The sequence below is a fragment of the Musa acuminata genome, chromosome BXJ1-4 (assembly GCF_036884655.1).
Source record: "Musa acuminata AAA Group cultivar baxijiao chromosome BXJ1-4, Cavendish_Baxijiao_AAA, whole genome shotgun sequence".
Taxonomy (NCBI): Eukaryota; Viridiplantae; Streptophyta; class Magnoliopsida; order Zingiberales; family Musaceae; genus Musa; species Musa acuminata.
Window position 1 is genome coordinate 39,567,057 of NC_088330.1, and position 23,922 is coordinate 39,590,978.

Below are 23,922 nucleotides of genomic sequence, written 5' to 3' on the forward strand. Positions count from 1 at the left end.
GATACACCTGACTTCAAACTGCCTGGAGTCTCCTCTTCCCCACCCCGACTAATCACGGTTAGTAGCTTAATGCTGCGGTTCGTTGGTACTAAGCACCATAAACTAATCTCAGAGACTACACCTTTGCTGTCCCTTCACGTATTAATTACAGTGGTAAAATACCTTTTATGCCCTTTTACGTATTAATGATAGTACAAAAGCACCTCGCTTACGTACCTCGGCAACGGATGACAGGTGGATGACACGTGGATCCTGCGGTTTGGCCAATGGTAATGCAGGTAGGTGGGGGGTCACGTTGCTGAAGCGGCGACGACGGGAGGCCCGTGCACAAAAAGGCGACGTGCATCGCACGCATCTCCAACGCGCGCCGACGGCATTCATTAATGATCACATATTATATTCAACATAGAGGAAAAGTCGTTTCCCGTGTCCGATGAATGGTTTTGAGCTATTTAATGACTTTCTTTGTAATTCCAAAAGCAGGAGTTATCTATACGATTGTTGTACTTATCTTATTTATCTCTTGTAGAGAAATATATTGGCAGATAATGGAGCAACATGGGATGCACTACGCTTAACATTCTAAACGAAATTGCTAACGTATTGTATGTGCAATCAAATAGGATTCAAGTTCCTTAAATTGCTAGAGTACATACATTTGTAGGATAACGAGTTTTAAGTGTAATTTTTTATAATTTTCTTGGAAAAAACTCATGTTTTGGGTCTTTCTCAAAAAATATATTCTCTTTTGTTTTTTTCTAATAGCATCTCTAATTAAAAAACTCAAAATATCTTTCAAAAAAAAATTGATAATTTTTTTTTACTTATTTTTACTGGTTTTGATGTGTTATAATATCTTTATTTGACTCGTTTATAGTATTTCTTAATAATATTTATAGTATTTTATTGATGTATTGAGAACACTATATTTTCATTACTTATAGACTATTATAATATTATATTTTTATACTTATAATTTATTTGATTAAGGTTAGAAGTCTATTTAGATCGTTTATAATATTTTTAATTATGCTTTATATAGTTTGTATAGTTTTGATGTGTTATTATCAAATATAAAACATAAATCTACATCTGTGATCCAAGAATAATTAAATCAATGATCTTACTGCTGCACTAAGTTAGTAGAGTTTCTCAAAGAAAATGGCCACCCATCTCTTTCTCTCAAATATCATGTAACTTCACCATTCAAGTTGCAGGTGTCAAGTCCGTCTTCGTCTTGGAGCTTTCCTTAGATGCCTGAGAACTGTTCAGTGTGAAGAAGGTCATACACTATTGGTACAAGACAGGTTTCATTGTGAAACAAGACATTTTGCTATCGACAGAAACTTGTATTCCCTTTAGAGAGCATCAGAACTCCTTAGGTGTACGAGAAGTTACAGAGTGAACCCAAGCCCAGTAAAAGAAGAAGGCAATGACAGGTACATGAGAGTTGCTATTTATTACTCCTCTTGCCTTCGCTGTCACAAGGCTGAAGACAAAGACGAAGTGCCAATAGCATTAGCAGTCAGGTCATCCCCTTTTTGTAGCCAAAAGCCGAGACACTGTGGCCTCGTCTGATCTTTCTCTTTGCCTCTGTTTTATTCTCTCAAGTTTCTATCGTAATTATCTCAGAGGTTGCTTCCCAATATCTCATTCTATCGACTGGTTTAGCTCATTAACATAGAAATGAAGTGCTTCTACTGTTAGGACTGACACTCTTCTCTGAAACAAGCAGCATTTGATGTGCATCATGTTGTGGCAACGTTTAACACCTTATCAGTTAATCAGAACAGGTTGATTAGCTATTGTGATTTCAAATGATCCTGCATCTCTGGCCAATGTTGGTAGTTTTAGCACTCAAAATTAAGTGATGTGTTACTAACTATTTAGATATGAATGTTTTAGATCATGGGATTAAATATATCAATATCTACTTTATTTGTCCAATGGATCCATAATGTCTGAATCTTGTGAAGATATCAAACCTTGCTTAGAAATGTTGAATATTGAATACACCAGTACATAAGATTAATAAACTGACTAATAACAATAAAATAATTAATTAATTATATACCTGTAAATATTACAAAAAAAAAAACTTGCATGATATTATTTAATTAGTCTTTATCTGTTGACGGATTGTAAATTCGTTGGCGAATTTTTGGGCCGAGCTGGATTTGAACCAGCGTAGACATATCGCCAACGAATTTATAGTCCGTCCCCATTAACCGCTCAGGCATCGACCCAGGAAGAATTCTCTCGTAGGTTTGGTCGCCTTTGGGATTGTACCGTCTTCTCCATCAACCCTGCCGCCTACTCCACTGAGTAGCAAAGGTACAGCACCGCGTACTGCCTACTTCGTTCATTGGTTATACCCTCTTGCATGACCCGAAGTCCTTCACTTTCGGTTATCTTGATGAGAAGCTCATTGACACCGGTCTTACGAAGTTTCTCGGCCTCTGCCCTTCAGCCTTATCTCGGTACTTGGAGATTGCCTCTGCATGCTCCACCTCCTCGGCCTCTTTCACGACTAAGCGCTCTCCCTCCATGAGAGCAAGGGATCAATGACTTTTACGGAAGTCCCACCTCTGCGGTACCATGGCGCTTCCATGCCCATGGCACTACTATCCGTCGCCTCGCATCTGCATTCCTTTTCTTCACAATCAGTATATATGCCTCTGTGGCACTCCTCCGAGTCCACCTCCATTCTAACTGATGCTTGATTTTGGGTAGCTAAGTCCCTCTGGACTCGTCGTCGCTTCCTCACCCCTTTCGACCCCCTGCTTCAACACCTCTGTGTTCTCCAAGCAACTCCCTCTGGTCGATGGAAAGACAGACTGCAACTCTCATGCATGGCCTCTGCCATCACGTTGTAGGGTTTGCACCGATTCTGTTCTCCTTAGCTTCCTTGGTAGCAATGTTCGTTTACTCGACCTTGTCCTCTGACTTGTCGGGCTCCCTTAAGCGAATATGAGCTCTGGAGCAGTCCAACTCTCCAGCTGCTTCGATCATACTTCTTCATGATCAAGTCCCTCCCATGGAACTCACTGGTACTTGCATTCGAACTATTCCCTCGGTGGAACACAACCCCCATATGTTGATGACCAAGGCTTTCATCCGATACAAAATTCGATGCATGCACGGAAGACCCGCATCTGCGGTGCAATGGCATTCACTCCTTGAATCCATAGTCCTTCTTACCGTCGTGTTGTTTACCGAAGTGGAGCTTCCAATAGCTCCCGATCATACCTTCATATGATCTAGTCCCTCACAAGACTATGTCATGTGTATCGGAGCTTCAAGCTTTTTAAATAATTTTTAATAATTTATCATTTGTGTAAATTATTGAATCGGAAGAGTCGATCGAACCATTAAACATTATGATCGATATAGTTATGTACAATATTAATTTGATGAGATATTTAATACGATGATATGTCATTTAATCATCCACGTAATCACTATATATTTATTATCATATTAAAAAAATTACTTCGATAGAGATAAAAGAACCTATTAGGAATGAAATCAATCCATTCATTGTAGATCTATTCAAGTTGGTCTTCGACCAACAAAATATCTCATTTTTTAGGGATATTTTTGAAATTAAAATTACTTTATGATAAAATTTTAAAAAATATTTATCGTTAAAAAAATCAGATTTTATTGAATAAATCGTCCCAAAAAAGAATTTCGACGATTATACTGAAAGAGGATATCTTTTACTAATGTTTCACGAAGCCTCGCGCTGCAGCGCAATGGGTCGGGACGTTTCCTCGCGTCCCAGCCGTCCGTTGCTCCGCACGTGTCGATTGCTTTGCCCGTGGAGGAAGAAAGGAGTGTAGGTTGAGGCATATCATCAAACACAAGAAAAGCCCCTGTCGAGAACACCCACCACCACCCTTGGACCCTCGCACCATCGCTTCATATGGGGATCTTCTCCGGCTTTGGTTATCCTCTCGCCCATTTGCTCCTATTCTTGTCCTTCTTCTTGGCGGAGTCTCGGGATTTCCTCTCCGATCAGCATCGTGGCAACAACGCCTACCTTACCAGAGATGAACACTGGTTTAATCAGACCCTCGATCACTTCTCCCCCACGGCATGTCTCCTCTTTTCGTTTTTAGTTTTCCTCTTTTACCACTGAAAGATTCATGTGATGTTTACTGTAAGATCTCGATTCATCACGAATGATCTAGAATCTAAATTCCTTGTCCCTTTAGAACTAGGGTTCTCGATTCATGTTTATTGGACGCGAATGCGAAGCAATCGTGTACGATGCTTCGGGGTACTTTGTAGGAGGGTAATTAAAGAATGTTTGGATTAGGAGAAAGCAAAAGGATGATTGACCGTAGACTGATCGATGTAAGGAAAGAGAACTCCCTTGGATTTTTGTTTGACTGATTCCTAGACTTTATTTTGGTAAATTTTCACCCCCATCCGTTTAGAGTTAGAAGCACAAGAATCAGCGTGCATCTTCTACACTGAGCATGAAAGTATTTTTTTGATATATATTCATTACGTCAGGAAAAAGCACTCAGAAATTTAGAACTTTGATTACCTATTCATATGTTTATGCCTAATGATATTCACAACTAGGTTTGGCTTTAGCATTAAAACAATAATTACTCGTAATTATCAAGTTTCAAAAAGTTTGATGAGTGGTTTCCCATACTTTGTAGTCATACTGTATGGCTGTTTAGGAGTAACATCTTCTCCCCTAACAGCCTGGAGTTTGTGTTCTTATTATCATGTGACGTGTATTTTGAAATTATATGAAGAGTTATTTTTAACTTTGTATTAATGTTTCATTTGTTTTCTTTTTTCTGAGATTTCTATTAGTTATCTATGGGGTAGTAAATTTGGCAAAAGAAGTAACTCACAATCTCTTGCAAAACTGGCCTTGCCCAAACTGAATTCTGTTCAATTTACCTGTTCTATTTGAACAAGTTTGTTTTTTCCCTGTTATTCAATCTATTAATTGCAAGAACTTTACGAATCAGGGACCTGTAATTTTAAATCCATCATCACTTTGTGGTGGTTTAGCTTCACTAATTGTAAATCATAAGAACCTTTTCCATCTATGCCATGAAAATAGACTTAGCTGGGATCTTCCCCCCTTTTATTGTTTCTTGTTGTTTACTAAATTCATGTGGCTAAACTATGCAGGACCATCATAAATTCAGGCAACGGTTTTATGAATTTCTTGATTACTACCAAGTTCCTAAGGGGCCAATATTTCTTAAAATTTGTGGTGAATCTGCATGCAATGGGATTGTCAATGATTATACATCTGTAAGTACAATGCTTCTTTCTATTTATGTTTTCCGAATCATTTTTTTTCTTGGTTCTTATGATAATAAATAGGCTGCTGTAACTCAACGATTTGTGGAAAACATATATTGTGGCTTGTCGACATGTTGGATGCCAACTGGAGGCATATAAAATTCTAAATATTGTATTTTCATTCAGGTCATTAGCAAATAGTGAATCAAACAATTGATCTTATTCTCGATCTTTTAAATGGTAACTACTTCTGATGTTTGGCAATCTCTTTGAACTTCCTATGTAATGTTTTTATGTTGTTGGTTGATTGATTTTCTGTATTTTCTGATGGTTACATAGGCATAGTTGTCACTTATGTAATTTAGTTATTATTTGTTACTATGATGAAGCAGTTTATTGTCCTTTCTTTATGATAAGTGGAGGATGAGAAATAGAGGCCTATGATTTTCAAGAAGTCTACAATGTTTGTTTTTCCATGTTATCTTTTTTAAAGGTCTATTCCTGTTAGCTCTATTTACACAAATTGGTTATGATTTTTTTTACTTTTTATTACACCTGAATATTAACATTTGCAACAAGATGTAGGTACTAGCAAAGAAGTTTGGTGCTGCTATAGTTTCTCTTGAGCATCGATACTATGGAAAGAGTTCCCCTTTCAAGCAACTGACGACAAATAACCTGAGATTTCTGTCCTCAAAACAGGCTTTATTTGACTTGGCTGTTTTCCGTCAGTATTACCAGGTATGTACCACACCACATCGAGTCTGTTTCTTCTTCTTCTTCTTCTTCTTCTTTTCTGTTCTTATATTCAATTTATTGTTCTTCACTTTCTTTTGAGGGTTTATTGTGTAAGTTCTTTTTATTAACTACTGCCTCCAACTTGTTTTGTGTATGACTAGTGTACCTTCAGATCTGTGTTGTTAAAGTGATAACTGAGAAGCAGTTTTGAGACAATGTTCCGAGTTAACTGTTTTGTGTATGATAATTATTAAGGGAAGAACAGTTAGGCATTTCCTGAAATCAAGTATGATACAAGTCAATTTCCTCTAATGTCATGACATTGGATGCTTGCTGTATTGTGATCTAGGTGATTAAGGTTAAATCATAGAAGCAACTTCTCTTCTTATTGTTATAAGATTGCATATATTGATCTCCCTAGTCTATCCATTGGTGGTAACCTCACGCTTATGCCTGCTCTTATGTGATGACAGTATATATGTGAAAGGCACAAGATTCATTGGTTTTCATGTCCTCTCATTGTCAAAGTATGTAACTTTTTCATTTAGTATCTCAAATTTAAAATTTACAGCTAGCCATTAACACTTATCTTATATTTTTCCATAAGGTTGCCTTTGACAATGACTAGGCTTTGAGGGGGAGACAGCTTGATTTTCTTAATTCTTTCTTTTTGACTGACTGTTACTAGTAACTGACACACACTCTTTAGTGATTTATGTTCAGTTATTGACTAGAGAAGTCCCAGCAGGAGATGGGTTCTCTCAGCAAGCCTGAATTGAGTACTGGGGTTTGAGGGACCTACTGATTGACTTGGTCTATTACTTTCTTGCTATTCCATGCTTGCAGTGCTTCTTGATTTTTTGGGTATGCTTTGTAAAGTAAATAGGGGCTTAATTGGGTATGCAATCAATTCTTCATACTTTAGCACTATCCGAACCAATTTAGGCTGATTATTGGACAAATCACTTGAAGATTGGGTTAGCCATTGTGATTTTACATGTTCTCTTCATTGGTGCACTGTACTTGGGATCTTTTGGATTCAGGACATGCTTAGCGCTATGGTTTGCAGTTATATGTACAAAGAGACTGTCTTCTTTAGGTCTTATCAAGCATGTCGAATGAATTTACATACTATATTGGTTGCATACATGTGCACCAATTACTTTGTTCAGTCACTCCAAGATGGCAGTCTATCTAAATTGTCTATTTTTTATTCTTTTATGGTTACATTAGACATAAATTGTGTATATGTATCTTTTCTACTATTCACTATGGTTTTAAGTATATGGCACATTGCAGAAGGTAGGTCTGGCATTTGATATATCATCAAACGATTTGACACACATCAAAACTTTGGCACTAGGACTAGCAATCCTGCAGTTGATGCCTCATAGGACCAATAATGACAATTAGAGTGGAAACTAGCTACTGTTGATGAACCTTTACGCCGTGGTCGAGGAGTCAGCATGACTTGGTCCAGTCCCCGATGGGTAGGGTCACCCACGTGGACACTCGAGTGGTGAGAGCGAGCGTCGGGTCGGGTTAGGTTCGAGCCTCGTCCCCCGAGTGCGATCTTCTCTCTTGGCGAGCGACCTGCTTCTCCCTTGCTACGCTCCTGCACACAGGTTGAGGTTGGGAGGGGGATTCCTCGACTCGACCCCACCGAAGCTTAAGTTAGCATTGAGTGGAATAAGAGTCAGTTGAATATGCCCAAAAAGTCCCCCCTCATTGGTTAGAGGACTGGCTCTTATACCTGCCCTGGGGCGGTTGGTCGTACGCGATCCTTTAGTGACTGTCGACTCCCCGGTAGGAGGGCCTGTACTTTGTAAACGAGCGTCGACCGACCCTTGTGGGTCGGCACCGTGCAGCGCTGCTCGGGTCGGTGCCGTGCAGAACGGTTCCGGGGTGTCCGGCGCCGACCTGTAGGCTGTACGGCGCCGAACAAGGCGGAGGCTGTGTGGTCGCCTTGTTCGGGTCTGAGGTGTCACACTGCATCAGCTCGTGTGGCGCTGTGCGGCCCGTCCTGAGTTTTGCGGAACAGCTCCGGGGTGTCCAGCTCCGACCTGTACGGTGCCAAACAGGGCGGAGGCTGGGTGGTTGCCTCGTCCGGGTCTGAGGTGTCTCACTGCATCAGCCCGGAGGTCCTTTGCCTGCTGCCAAGTGGATAGTGCCAGAAAGTGCCATATCAAATGATGATCTCTTAACTAATTCTCTTCTCCCAAATTTTGGGATCAAGAACATATATGCCCTTTTGATATTTCTCTCCCCTTTCTTAACTTTCCATCTATTAACTATTCTTTTGTTCAGTTCTTTTATGTTTAAGGTGATTTAGAACTTACAGTTAGTATTGCTGTTTTTCTTCTGCAGGAATATTTGAATGCAAAATATAATATATCAGAAACTGAGAATCCTTGGTTTGTTTTTGGTGTTTCATATTCTGGAGCACTCAGTGCTTGGTTCCGTTTGAAGTTCCCTCATCTAACTTGTGGGAGTCTTGCAAGTTCAGGAGTTGTTCTTGCAATTTACAACTTCAAAGAGTTTGACCAGCAGGTGCTTTAGATATTCTGCCTTTTATATACTGTACCAATGTAGGGTGTCATTTTCAATATTGCCACATGCAGGAATCCCCATGATTCAGACATTACACAATAGTTACTTGCTCCACTAAAAGCATCACGGCACAAAATTGGCTGTTTTTTATAGAAATTACCCTGCTGTTCCTTAACTATATGTTGACGGCTACTTTTCAACAAGTGAGAATTGGACATTTTTCATAAAATATATTGATAATCAGATGATTAGACCATCCTCTTACTTTTATATTGCCAAATAGTTTCCTCTTCCCTTCTTTCCATAATCATTTTATAGAAATTACCCTGCAGTTCCATCAACTATATGTTGACTGTTACTTTTCAATAAGTGAGAATTGGACATTTTTCATAAAAGATATTGATAATCGGATGATTAGACCATCCTCTTTCTTTTATATACCAAAATTTTCCTCTTCCCTTCTTTCCATAATCATGCTAAAGTAATATTCTCACTCTCTCCTGCATCTTTATCACTAGTATAGTGCTATCATATTAATGTCGATCAAGCCATAACCATTCTCATTTAGTTGGCTTGGAATATCCTAGGTAACAGTAAGAAATTGGATGGTGAAATTAATTTTTTGTTATTAATAATGCCCTTTCATTCCCTACTTCTCATAAATCATGCTAAGGTAATGCCCTCGTACTTTCCTACCTCATCTCTGTGAGCTTCATACAATTTTGTTCTTGTAACAAGGTAAGTCACACCATTAGCTATCAACATTCTTAGAAACTCATCATTCCCCTTGTTATTTTTTTCTCTCAGATCATTTTGCTGCCTTTTTCTTTCAATTTTTTGTCTTCAAAATAAAAAGTGGTGATTTAGTTTCGTATACTTGTGTTGTAGCCACCACTATGAATGGGAAGAGGAAGGCTAATTACTAGAATAATGTTAGAGGAAATATAATGGAGGGAAGGATCAATGAGGGCTATTGATGGGTAGATGGATTAATAGATTAAGGCACATGACGAAGAGAGAGTTTAGGACGAGGAGATGGAGGAATTTGGTGAGAAAGCAGGGCTTCACCACTGGCAGTGAGAAACTGGGATGGTTGCTTGAAGGATAGAAGGATCAAAGCAAGAGAGGAGGAGGTATTATTTTTTTCTTTATGGAGTTTGATTAGTCATTTTTTGATATTTTAGTTAAATAATTACACTTAAATCTAGGTCAAAATGTGCATTGCTGCTTGAATCAAGCAAATATACTTAATTATTAGGTTGTTCTCCAACAAAGCAAATTATTGGTTGTTTTTGTAATTAGCAATGAAGTTTTGGGTTGAAGAATAATGATTGATAGGCAAGTGCGTGGGGGGTTCTTGACCTTTCATATTGTTTTAGTTTCTTCATGTGAAAATCATTATTAAAAATAAAAAAAAGTGAACTTGTGTTTTAATTACTAATCAAATATTACGTCATTATTGTTTTTTCAGGTTGGAGATTCTGCTGGTGCTGAATGCAAAGCTGTGCTTCAAGAAATAACCAATCTTGTTGATGAAAAACTTCAATCTGATGGAAAATCAGTAAAAAAATTATTTGGTGCAGCTAAGGTAATAGTTGTTGCTACACTGGTTTCTAGTTTTGAGAAGTTGAGCTGAATGTGTCTTATGTATAATAGATAATTTTACTCTTGTCATGTCTTAGCTAGAATTTCAGGATAAATACACATTTTTTGCATTTCTACAATATGGGAAGAGGTTTAGGTCAGTTGGTCTTTTGTAGAGTCTGACTCCATTGGCTTAGTATACTCGACGCCGAGGACCGAAGGTCATGTATTTCTTATTTATGTTACATGGATCAGTTTCTATACCTGCTAAAATTTTTATTTATAAGATTTGACTTGTTGAAGTTCAAGTTTAGAGCAATATGGAGGTTGGAAATTATCCTTGATACAAAATTTTGTGTTCCTACAATTAGGTTGGAAATTATCCTTGATAGTTGATACATAATTTTGTGTTCCTACAATTAACCCTCAAACCAAGTTTGACATTTGACCTAAATAGAAGAACATTTTCCATTGGTTACAATTTACAAATAAAATATATCAGACAAATTTTTTCTCTCAAGCTGTTTGATGATTAGATTTTCCATATAGACATGTTGAAGCACTTAAACATTGAAGATTATATACTATCATTCCAATCACTCAAACTAAAAGAAGCCATCACGGGCTACACACGGTTTGTCACTTTTTGTTATGCGAAACATATTCATCTTTTTTGCATCTTTTTTCTTGCTTTAAGTGATCAATAAGTCCTGAAAAATGATGCTTCCTTGTTGGGTAGGAGTCTAGGTAGGAGTGAAATTCGAATTATTTTCATATGAAAATCAAATGATTTATTTGTTGATGTCAAATCTGTTCTTTTTTTTTGTGTGAATTTTGACTAGGTTGCAAGTAAGCAATAGTACTAAGAGTATGTTTGGCTTAGTTTTTTGAAAAAAAACTATTGCAACTACCAAAGAAAAAAAATGTTTTTGTAAATTTATGGGTGTTTGATAACTTTTTGAAAGGGATTTTGAGAGTAGTTAAAGAATTTCATTTAGGAGGAGGTCATGACATGTTTTGCCTTGGTTCTTTATTGATGGTCTACCATTTTTTATTTGGTATTCTTTGTCAAATTCAAGAGATATGTATGTTTGTTTAAAGCTTGAGTGGTAAATTAAGACTTCTATTGTCTAATGTATTTTGAAAGATTGATGCTTCAAAAAACTTAGCTGGATAGCAATAAACCTTGGTGCTAGGGTTCTTGAGATAATTTTTTTAAAGAAGCCTTGACAGGTAAATAATTTCCTTTACTTTATGCAATTATCATCAGCCATATATGTATTTTGTCCCATGTTACTGTGATAAACATTTAATTACTGGACTTCTATACAAGTTTCTTTAACATGCAGTATTAGTCATGTTATTATTCATTGGCTGCAGCTTCAAAATGACAATGACTTCTTATACCTATTGGCTGATGCTGCAGCAATAGCAGTAAGTAGATTACATAGATAGTGACATAAGTAAGGCAGAGGTTTTTTGGCATTTCTAATACTTAGCAAATGCTTTAACTTTTTTAGTTTCAGTATGGAAATCCTGACGTTCTATGCTCTCCTCTTGTTGATGCCAAGAAGAATGGAGGTAACTTATTGGTAAGCTTTTAGACACTTTCCTTAAGTTAACATGAGATCTTTTAGATTAATTTGGCACATTATTAGAATTTTAGATTTTATTAGTATTTAACTGAATTTTTTCACTCATATTCTAAAATAATTAACGTAACTTGTCTTATAGAGCATTGCATGCAGATTGATAGTTTAAGCATCTTCATCAGTATAGTCTGAATGTGTAGCAAGAGAATTAGACTAGAGCCCCTCCCTTTACTTTCTCAAGTGTGATATTTGGACTCACCAGGAATTTCCTAATAAACTATCTTTTAAGACTAATTAACCAACTTTTTTTTATTTCAAAATACACATTTATTTTAGGAAAAACAGAGGCCCTGGCTCCATGTGATACATGGAATATGTCATGCGGATCTTCTCCCCATTTTAGGATAGGTGGTTGAATTGGGTAGGGAAAAGAGATAGCCAGTTGAGCTACCGATGGGGACAATAGTAAAGATGATAACAATCTTCAAGTGCTAACATATAATTCTCAACTGGATTTTGCTTCCTCTCATTGCTAAACTAGGTTCTTTAATCACCACATAGAAGCTACCTTAGGAAGTCTTCTAAGATTTAGCAGTATTATCCAGCTTTCCTAATAAACAAAAGAACAATTTTAATCAGTATTTTTCTGAGCACAATCTGTAATGTCCCAACTATCAGGCTCATTTTAAGATTACATTGTAATTTTCTGATACATTTCTTTCTCATTAAACCAGTTGTATCATTGGCTTTTTAGGCTCTTCTAGACCATAAAAGATTAGAACATTTTTTATAACGTATCACTTTATAATTAAAATTTCAAGGTTGACCTTATAAAAGATATTATTAATTTTGTGTAATTTAATAATATATATGGAAAATCTTTGACATATGGAAGGAAAAACCAGAGACATCTAATAGAATCAAGCTCTAATGTCTTAAGAAATATGAAATATACAAAACTTACAATTTGATCTTAATTTCAATTTAATTTTGATCAACCTTCAATGTGCCAGCAACATGGTGAGAATGCATAGCATGATTGGAACTCTACAGTACAAGGCCCATGCTGGTGTACACTATCTCTTGTTCTCTGTTTTTACATATATGCTTTTTTGCTTGTGTTTGGTTATCTGCTGTTACATCTTATGTAAGTAACATTTCATATATAGAATGAGTGGGAGGTCTGCCTCCTTTTTGCTGAAAGAAAAAGCTTTATGAATATTTGTGGTGCTTACAGGAAGTATATGCTAACTATGTGAGAAATTATTATCTTGGAAAATTTGGTGCATCACTTGAATCTTATGATCAACAGCATTTAAAGAGCATAACTCCGGGTGAAAATAGTGGTAATTTGTCACCCTAGCTTTTCTGTGTGTGTGTGTGTGTGTGCGTGCCTCTTTTAGGCACATGCACAAGTTATTTTAGATTTGCTTTATCATAAAAAAAGTTTTTATATGCACTCTTACATTTCATGTGTTAATGATATGTTCTGCTTGATAGCTGATCGACTATGGTGGTTCCAAGTTTGTACTGAGGTTGCATATTTCCAAGTGGCACCAAAGAATGGTACTGTTCGTTCACCAAATATTGATACAAGGTATTCTTTCATTAAATGATCCATGAAAGTGTTTGTTTCATCCTATATCACACTATGATCTTTTTACACATAAAATATGTATAGTATGCCTTTTGGCTCCATCTCAAAACAAGAGAATTAGAGATGTTTGCTTGGATTGATATCTCTCCTAACATTTTCCTCTATGTCATTTGTTTTTGTTAGCGGTGTTAAAGAAAGAAAGAGGCAACACATGTTATGGAACTTGGGATTTCATCCATAAGAAGTTGAAATATGAAAAACACTAAAAGAATTGTGATGTGTCACTCATGAGATTTAGTATGTGTGATGTAGAGGGATTAAGTTGAACTCTATTGGTTCTTCATTGTTGCTCAAAGCAGTAATTTAAGGTAGTAGATGAAATACAAATAATCTAGGTATCAAATCTATTCTGTACCAACGTTATTTATCAGTCAGATAGTCAATCGGGAACTGAATCGGGTGATATTGCCCAGTTCAGTTTGGTATGAGGCTATGAGCTGTGCCATCTGGTACCTATAATTTCTTTTATTTATATATTTGACAACAGTGAGTGGCAGTTGCCATTTTTTTCTGTTTTTTGTATCCTTTGGTTCTTGTGTTCTCTTTCTTTCTCAAGCACCTCTATCACTTTCACATGATCTCTCTTTCTCTTTGTTGCCTTTGCTGCCTCCTCTTCCCCGCCATATAGCTGCTGCTGCCTCCTCTGTCTTGTGTTTCTGTTGTCTCCTCTTCTCATCCAGATTACTGTTTTCTTCTCTTATTACTATGTCTCTTCCTCTGCCTCTATCTCCATCTCTGCTCTATTCATTCTCCTCTGCAAGGCCTCATCTTGCTCCTCTTCTTCTTCTCCTCCTACCATCTTCTCTCCCCCTTTCTGTTTGGTTCATGCAATACCAACACATATCAAGTGTCCACATTGGTTCATACTCAAACCATATCATTTCGGCCGCTCATCTGTATCAGCACCAGACTAAGATTTTAAATCTTGCAAATAACTATACACATATATAAGATAAGATTTTACAGAGCAACATAAAGTTCATTTGAGAGAGGGATGGTTTACATATGACTATGACAAGCTTTTTAGATAAAAAATATGAAGAAATTTCCTTGCTGAATTTGGTTTCTAAGAATTGGCAGCATAATTCTTGGATACTACTGTTGTTTGCAATATTGGATATAGAAAGATTGCAAAAAGTATCTAGTTAATATTTCTTATTATCAAAATTCAATATTAATATTGTTTAATTTGATGCAAAGGTTACAATTGCATCTTTCGGAGGTTCAAATATATATTTAACTGCTTCAGTACCTAGCTTGATTTAGTTATGGAATTGGAAATATGGTCTTGGTAGAGAAGCAACAAATTTCATAAATCCTATGAATGAAATAAGTAGACGGTCTTTGGATGTTGACAGCAAGGCTCAGGGAAAACCCATCTTTAGCTGGTAAAGAACTCAAATGTTAATAGGAAGCTCCTAGGATTGATTCCTTCTTTAATCGTTGTTTATGTACACTGGTACTGTGTTGTTTTATGTGGAGGTGCAACAACAAAGCTTCTAGGGACTCAGATGAGCATAAGATGAAAATGTTAAAATTTAAATGAAGGAAAACGTAGGAGTACTAAGAAAACTATAGAGCTTTTATTAGGAAGTTCTCAGAGCTCTATTATGCTTGATGGATAACCTAGAACGTCTCATGATTAAAACATGACATTATGAGCAAACATGTATGGTAACAAATAATTTGGTAAAGCTTGTTGGTTATGGCAAGTATTTCATTTGATGTTATGATGAACTAAAGTATTAGTAACCAAGGTTTCAAGTCCCATTCCAAGATACATGCCAGTACTGGTTGAATCAATGGTGGTCCCAATGCACATTGATTCATTTGTTGGTTAGCATATACCGAAGAGAAAGGGGGAGCAAAGAGGAGAGTAAAGGTTGAAGGAAGATAAGAAGGATGAGAGGAGGAGAAGGAGAAGAGAGGAGGCTGAGGAGGAGGATCAAGGAACATGCTATTGATAGTCAAAATATCGATCCTTTCGGTTGTTTGAACCAAGGTTCGCCTTATCGGTTTGTACTGAGGTACTGACCAGCTATTGATATGGTGCGTACTGAGGCATACTAACATACTGTATGTCGATACGCCGGGGCATATCAACAGTACGATAAAATTATCAAAAATAGCTCCAGAAATTTTTGAAAAATAGAAAAAAAAAAGTTGGATTAAAGCTTTTAAGTTAGAAATAAATATAAATCTAGTATAATTTTAGCAAAAATAATCTAAACTAGGAAAGAATAGTGACACATCTTTTTTGGGCTTTGAGGAGTAGCTTTGTGGTATGTTTTAGATTTTCTTTCCGTTAATATTGAATTATTTACAAAGAAATGATTTGAATTGTTAGATTATTTTTTATACAACTTAAACTTTAAGATTCAAATGAATCAAGTAATCAATTGATAGATATAACTGGTTCTGCCACAAAAAAAAAATGACGGGACTCCACGGGCGGTGGATCGGGATTATCGATCCTATGTATTTGTATATCAATTTGATATGTTTGTCGAACCCAATCTTGAAAATAATTCCACGATATAGTATATTGATATACTATATGCCATTGGTGCATCGATGTGGTGATTTTCGTAATCCGATCGTCGTGAACTACATGTGTTCAAGGTGGCTCCTAATGCAAGGATGATCATGACATGTATTGGTGCGAAGCATGAAGAATGACAGAACTTCTACTTTCACTACTAATTTGCTGCTCCGTATCATAAGATCAATTATTATACTGCTGCTCGAAGAAGTATGACCAACTATCACTGTGCTGCTATTGGTCGTAAGATTCTCCATAATACGATGATTGTAAATACGATGAACTTCGTTCTATGTCTACGTTGTGTAGGCTTTGTCACATCTGCTTAAAATCATCCATTGCCTTTTCCTTCCCCTTGTATAAACTTGACTAGTACCTCATCGATCTCAATGATCTGAATCTTGGGTGGCGTGTGTAAAAATATTACTCCTCGGTCCATGCACATATCTCTTGATTAGAGTGTCATGTCTCTTAATCCTCCCAAATTAACCTCTCAAATTTGATCCAATTGGTAAATCGCACCTTTGTTAAGTTTAAAAGAGTGAAAATGTAAGAATGAGAGAGAGATGTGAGTGAGAAATAGTTTAAGAGAGTGAAATTAGAAATGGGTTGAAAGAGGGGGAAGAAAAGTGTTTAAAAATCCTTTCTTATGGTTCAAATGGTCAAATTGACCGTTTAAAATAGGGCAATCTGAGCCCTTGATTGGTAAGGGTCGAAATTTGACTGTTATCGATTAGTACAGGTCGGTAACGATAAGATTTTGATCGGTACAGACCTCATATCGCCCGATATGGGGTCATGTAATGGGTATCACCTGGTGAAGGCGGTCCGCGTATCGGTCTCCTAATCGGATTGGTACGTACCACCCATACTGGGCGGTACAACTCAGTACAGTGAACCTTTGTTTGAACCAGGATTCAACCAGATCAATATGTACAAGGCAGTATTTACTGGTTTAGGCTTAAACTAGGACATGGGCCAGGGCTTTTGTTTGGTTGGTTTGATCTGGTTTAATTTCTTTATAGGGGTGATGACTTAGGGTCTTAGCTATTGTTGGACATGGATTAGACTTCCTTTAATTTTGAAGTAGTGGTGAATTAGGGTTTTAGCACTTCCAGGACATGGATCGGGTTTTCTCTTCATGCCACTTCTCAACTGCCACTCATTGCTATTGGCCCGCATGATTGCCACCAAACATTGTTGGCCTACCCGTTCACTGCCTGTTGTCGGCCTCCCAATACTTCTCATCCGCCTCCTCTTCTCTTCTGTTCTTTTCTCTCCTCCTCCCTGCCACATCCTCTCGACCATGGCACATACCGGCTTACCATATCGACAGGCTGGTATGAATCAGACCTATATCATTTTGGCCTGGGGCTGGTATGGGTTTGGTACGACTTTGAATGATGGCTTGTTCAGTGTCTTCTATGTAATCAGCTGATTGTCATCCAAAATAAGCTTCACATTTGAACGGGAGAAATATGAAAACATTACATCAATCAGCCTTGATATGACAAACTATTAAAAATTATGATCAGGGAAAGAGGGAAGAGAATAGGAAAATAATCAGCTGATTGTAATCTTTAATTTATTTATTTTCTCTTTATATAGTTCTTTTTGTTAGTGTAATAGGAATTTAATTAGGAATATTTGATAAGGTTTGGAGTTAATGATATTTCCTTGATGAGACATTGAGTTTCATTATGGCCTGATGGCCATGGTTATCCTCTTGAAACACCTCTTCTTACATTTATTCAGCTTTTGAGCCTCATCTTCCGCATCATGTTTTTCTACCTTCGTTACTCTTTGCTTGCTTTATTGTATCTATGCTTTCTGTATATTGCATCAAATGTAGAGCAAAATCATATTATTTTACTTCAAGAGATGCACACTTTTTTCTGGAATGAGTTGGAAGCTCTGGATTTTTTGAATTCATCATGTTTATGATTGAACTATATTTGTGCATAAACTTTTCTTGAGAAAATGTAGGTACCATTTGGATCTTTGCAAAAACATCTTTGGAGAAGGGGTGTATCCTGATGTAGAAATGACCAACATATATTATGGGGGCACAAGAATTGCTGGTATTCTGCTCGAATTATATTTGACTATTTTACTTGTTTTATGGTAATGGATAATGTGCTGTTAGCCTTCTTTAAATTTGTAAGACATGTTTACATGAGTAAAAACCTGTTGTGCTCAAACATTGATAATGAGACACAAAACAATAGTGAATAGATTTGGAAATCAGTATCCTTTAATTTCATTAGCATATATAATTTGATTTATACCCATACTTTTGTGTCATAGACACACTTTTAGAATTTAGGTGGATGCAAAAATGTGATTAATTTGGGTAGTAATATGTTAATAAGTGATTTCAATTACAAAGGATCATTTAAAAGCCAACACCAACATCCTAGAGAAGAGTAATCTATCTCTTATGTTCTGGAGAAAAAGAGACACATGCATTGGCTAATGAACTTGGTGTCAGATATTAGGTGTCTAATATGTATGTCGGCTTGGACAATTACCAAAAGATAATAAACTTCAATGAATGTTCAGGTGTCTTTAATACATAAGCTCCATTTTGAATAGCCTAGGAATTAAAAAAACATTTAAGTTATTCAATGATGACTACATTTGCTTCTTTGGAATAATAATAATATAGTCCATAATCATATTGCTGGCTGATTTTGTCAATCATTATCTAGTATTGGTAAGTATGAATTTCTCGTTCAAAGTTCACATTTACACGAACTATTTGTTTAATGTTGGACAAGGGTGGCAATCTTGACATGAAGTTGGGGCAGAATCTAACCCACAAATGATCCATCAGAGAAGAAGAGGTGGTAGAGTAGGAGGAAGAGGAGTGGACACTAAGTAGATTGATAGCATCATCCACATTGGTGTGAGGGAGGCGAGACAGAAATATATATATAGAGAGAGAGACTAGCTAACCTAATACATTCAAATAAAAAAATAAAAAATCGGGTAGTGACACCCATTTAGAGGGTTTATTGTTTATTAAGCCTGTATGTATGTACTGGTCAGTATGAAACATTGTACCTAGAGTTTAGTTTTTCTATGATTAGAGAAATTTGAATATCTTCTTTATTCTTATAAATTGATACTAAAAATATCCCTTTCCATTTTTAATCAATTTTTATCCTTGAAATTTTGTTAATAAGCTAGTTAATGAATTTATGTTTATGTCACTTTTACTCTCTCGAATCTGTATAGGGTCTTTTATTTGAATGTGCAGGTTCGAAGATAGTGTTTACTAATGGTTCGCAAGATCCTTGGCGCCATGCTTCTAAGCAAAAATCATCAGAAGATTGTAAGATTCATTGCATTTTTCTTGGTTTATTGTGCTAAATTGTATTAGAAAGCTCGGTCTTGGTTCTGTTTCTCCAGTTGAATATTTTTGTGATTCTTAAATCTTAGCAGCTTAAATTCAATCCTCTGAAGATACTCCATATTGGCAATTTGATGTCTTTACAATATGATTCTTTTTGTATAAGTTTAATAGTGAAGCAGGACTTCTGCCTTCGTTTCACATGCCAATATTATTCTGCACATTTTAGCTATATTTTTTGGATGGAGTTATATCATTTCATCCTCTGCAGATGTAGAGAATGACAACTGAAATATGACATATTATGGGATGAGGATTCAACTGACAAAGACATCATAAATAGGACATATTATGTATTTGTTTTTAATTGTTGGGACTTATATGTTTTACTTTGATTTAAAACAGGAAGTGCTGTAAGCTACTGATTTGTTGTATGCATACACATGCTAAATATGAAGCAAGTTCATTAAAGCTTTACTTTTGGTTGCATATGCTGCAAATAGTTCAGGTAGTCACCATAGTAATATAAAACAAAATATTCTATATAAGCAATATAATACATATAAACTATGAAAGGAATTTGGAAAATACTAATCAAATTCTCATAATCTTGTCTGTATGATTGTATGGTTATTGTTATAATTTCAGAAGAAATTATATTAAATTCATGCACATGCTTAAGAAAAAATTCATTGCTTGTATGGCTAGTAAAGTTCTTTATGTGCCAATAGTTTTTTAGCATGAGTGTTAGTAGCATTACTTACATATCTTATTTTATAAAATTATCCAGTGCCTTCCTACTTGATCAAATGTCATAATTGTGGACACGGTAGCGATCTTAGAGGATGCCCTCAGTCTCCTTTGAACATTGAAGGTATAATTTGATCCTCTCATTTACTCGATGACTAAAGCCACTTGAGTCTTGAAGAACACCTGCTGTTAATAAAGACTAGCCAATGACACTCATAGTGCATTTTGCTTTTGATTTGTTGATATTTAAATAGAGTTGACTGTTGTCGGTAATTGTTTATGATAAAGTTCATAATGTGAAATGTATCATATTGGGTGCTTGGACTGAGGATTCAATTTGCATGGTCTTACACTTGGTAAATTTTCTTAGGTAATGCGGAAAAGTGCACATCTCCTGAAGCAGTACAAAAAGTGAGACAACAGATTATACAACATATTGACTTGTGGCTCTCACAATGTCAAGCTACAGGTAAGACTTCTGTTTGATCTTACCCTAGTATCAAATTACAGATTTTCAGAGAGTGATGACTTGGAATTGTCTGTGTTCTCTAAAGTTGCATATACATTAAGGATGAGAGGAGGATTTGAGTAGTAATAATTAATTGTTTGAGTGAAAAAAAATCTTAAAATGTCTTTTGTATAATATGATCTATTGATTACAAGTTTTAAATGTTGATCAAAATTGTACTTTTTGTTATTTATCAATCTAGCCGAGGACCAATAATGGATCGTATAGACTTGTACTTTGTGGTATTTGTATTTAGTTTTTATTACTTTTCAATGATACCAATCTACTGCTTGATATACTAGTACCATTGGCTCAACTGATTGTCAAAAATTGGTGTCAAGCGAACCCTTGTATGTGGTTATATCCTAAATACTTGGTAACTAAGAGGCTAAGATGAAGTCAGAACCAAAGTTTTAAATATCAGACTGATACCAGTTTTGATTACCTATAGGACCAGTATGCATTGGACCAGCACACCGAGTAGTATGTCGACCTATACTGTTTGATTATTATTGAATAAATAAAAAAATAAACTGTATATGAACCAGTGTCCAGCTTAATGTTTAGATATTGGTATTTGGTCAGATTAGTAAATATTGTTGGTATGTACTGGTTGGAACTATGTTTGCAACACTTATCCACCACTCCAAGAAAATGGAGCAATTTGCAACCACCCAAAATACCATCAGGGTTTTCCTCAGTGCTATCCAATAGAATGTAGCAGCAAGTATTAACCCCAGCGGTTCTTTTATGAATTCCTCGTTTGCATCAATGTATTATATTAAAATATTATGGCTTGTTAATGTGAACGTAGGAAATATATGAGCTCTGTTAAGGTTGATACCGTTAATCAGCTTGAGACCCATCAAATCTATTTTTGGTAAACTAGGATCAGGATCAGGGTGGAGGGCTCTTAGAGAGCAGTTAAAGGTAAACTAATGAACAGCACTGTTTTCTAATTCACATTCATTTCTGTGACATCTACCATTGCCTGTTATTTCTTATATAATTCTTTTTCCCTCGATCTTATGGCATGTTATAATTTTATTATTTCTTATTTAATTCCTTTTCCATCAAATATCAAAAGAAACCTATATATATGATGCTGATTTACCATATAAAATACCACTATTCAAAAGCTGGACCTTTTGGATTTTACAAGATTATATGTTTAAGCTTTGACTTCAAAATCATTAAACCAATTTTATGTCAATTCAAACACTATCTTTGTCCATGAGACTTCCTACCTGAGAATATTATATGCCTTATAACCTTGTACTGGTTGGGTAAAAGGTTAGCAATATTTTACTTGTTTGGTGCTTATTGTTCAAAAGATTCTGCATTTGTAGTTCTCCAACACTATCATTTCTGTTCGGATTCAGTTATTGCACTGCATCAGATATTGAGAAAAGAGCGGCAGCTTTAGGTAGGATTAGGGTCGTGACAATTTTATGATATATATGATTAAAAGTATATTAACCAGGTTAAACTTGGGTTGGGTTACAATTGGCCTGCCTGAGTTGCAGCCCTGGCCAGGATTACAAGCTTAACAGAAATCTTAATCATGCATAGTCTGTTCCAAGTAAGCTTGGTTAGATGATGACTAAAATTTGGAATTCTTGACCAGAACAGCACACGTTTGAACTCCATAAACATGTTCAGACTGCATCCAACAAGGAAGCATCCCATTTTTGTGTATCTTCAGCATGTTTTATAGAGGCTTTGTTTGACCACTACTGTATAACTATGGAAATGTGAAGTTCGCGATTTCTGTTTATGCTGAACTCACTGCTAACACAAAAATAGATGAAAAGGTATTCTCATATTGTAATTATAGAGCCTGTGAGGTTTACCCACTTTGTTGGATAAGTACAATATTTGACCGAGCTGCTTGCTGGCTCCCAGTGCAGATAAGATGTTTTGTGCTGTATCAGGGTTCCTGCAGTTGTGAAGTACATCAAATTCTGGAACTCATATAATACTTGAATCCTTGAAGCAAGTTCTTTTTTTTTTTTTTGCTAATCTCTCATCCAATGTTAGCTGGTTAGTTTAGTGTAATCCTGTTATTTCAGGACCTGGTGATGATGAACCTGCACTGAGGATGACTGCGAGTTCCTGATTGCTTGCCCAAGTCGAAATGATTTTGGTTTTTCAATTTATCATGACTGATGAATTGAAGATATCGGGCAGTAAATGTTCTGAAAGGACTATATAGTTTGCTAAATACTTGAAAAATTCAGAGTGTGGTTGCCAAATAGGCAAAGTTGTATCCATCACATATCCCTTCACCTGCTTTATAGTCCCAGGGAAGACGCCTTCTTGGCTTTGCTACTCTTGCCCTGTAATCACAGTACCAAACAAATTTGTGGAGAGGGAAGAGGAGGTTGCCTCGTATTCAAAGATGACAATCAAATCAATCAATTCTGTCTCGTACTTCAAAACTTGTTGATAGTCGTTGACAGCATTAGCTAAAGATAACCTGGCAATATACCTCTTTATTCTTTGTTCTGTGTTTTGGCCCTTGTGTCAGCCGTTTGGTTATTGACAAATCTGATCCATCGATCTGGTTCGGATAGACACGGCAGGATTTGAAATTGTCATCTCTACTCGAACCAGCCTTCTCAAGGCTTCAGATTGGGATGCTTTGGTCGTGATAAGTGGCAGGAGTTGCTTTTGGATCGTCTCACCCTCTTTCTGTAAGTGGAATTTTGTAGTTCGTTTTGAATTCAATTTTCATCTCCAATCACTCGATGCAGATATATCTTTTCTTACTTAGGTTACCTACAAAACGTGACCTACATATCAAAGAGTCCACAAGTCACAGGTAAACACCTTACATATATGTACTAAGAGAGAAATAAGTCACAGCATGAATCATTTTACTTATCCTTGCACGAAACAAACTCATGAAGCATTACTAAGAAAAGTATAGGAAGATCAATAATGTGAAACATTTTCCTTGGCAGCCTTCTACTCAAATCATGGGGAAAGAGTGTTGTAGGATGAGAGCAAAGTGCTTTTACATGCGTGCTATATCGAATCTAACCTGTGGGGTAATTTTTCTTCCTGTCATATATATATATATATATATAGTCGCGAATGACTTAAATTAATTAATGGTATTCTCGTCGTTATGAAAGATATTGAGGGCATCTCCGTCATATATCTTACGGACGCAAAGTTGGTGTGGCGGCGGTTCCGTTTCGAAAGACCGTTCCGTGTTCGATCGATTTCGAAGTGTCCGATTGTTGTCATCTCCCTAGTTGGTTACCCGCTTTCCGATTGGAGAAACCGTGACCCCTGGGCGGGACCCGCGATGTCTCCACCGTTGGCTCCATTCACTAGTCTACCCCCACCGTCCCC

At 36.4% G+C, this 23,922-nt stretch overlaps 1 protein-coding gene across 1 annotated transcript; it reads left to right on the forward strand.

Annotated features, from left to right (window-relative positions):
• The first annotated feature begins 3,761 nt into the window (after positions 1-3,761).
• LOC135667009 (probable serine protease EDA2) lies at positions 3,762-23,067 on the forward strand. The gene is made up of 14 exons (XM_065178388.1): positions 3,762-4,099; positions 5,167-5,292; positions 5,869-6,024; positions 8,389-8,571; positions 10,043-10,159; positions 11,536-11,589; positions 11,676-11,747; positions 12,985-13,093; positions 13,248-13,344; positions 17,933-18,027; positions 19,209-19,283; positions 20,092-20,175; positions 20,422-20,520; positions 22,632-23,067. Exons 1-14 carry the CDS (start codon positions 3,929-3,931, stop codon positions 22,676-22,678), a joined length of 1,485 nt encoding a protein of 494 aa, XP_065034460.1. The 5' UTR covers positions 3,762-3,928; the 3' UTR covers positions 22,679-23,067.
• The last annotated feature ends 855 nt before the right edge of the window (positions 23,068-23,922 follow it).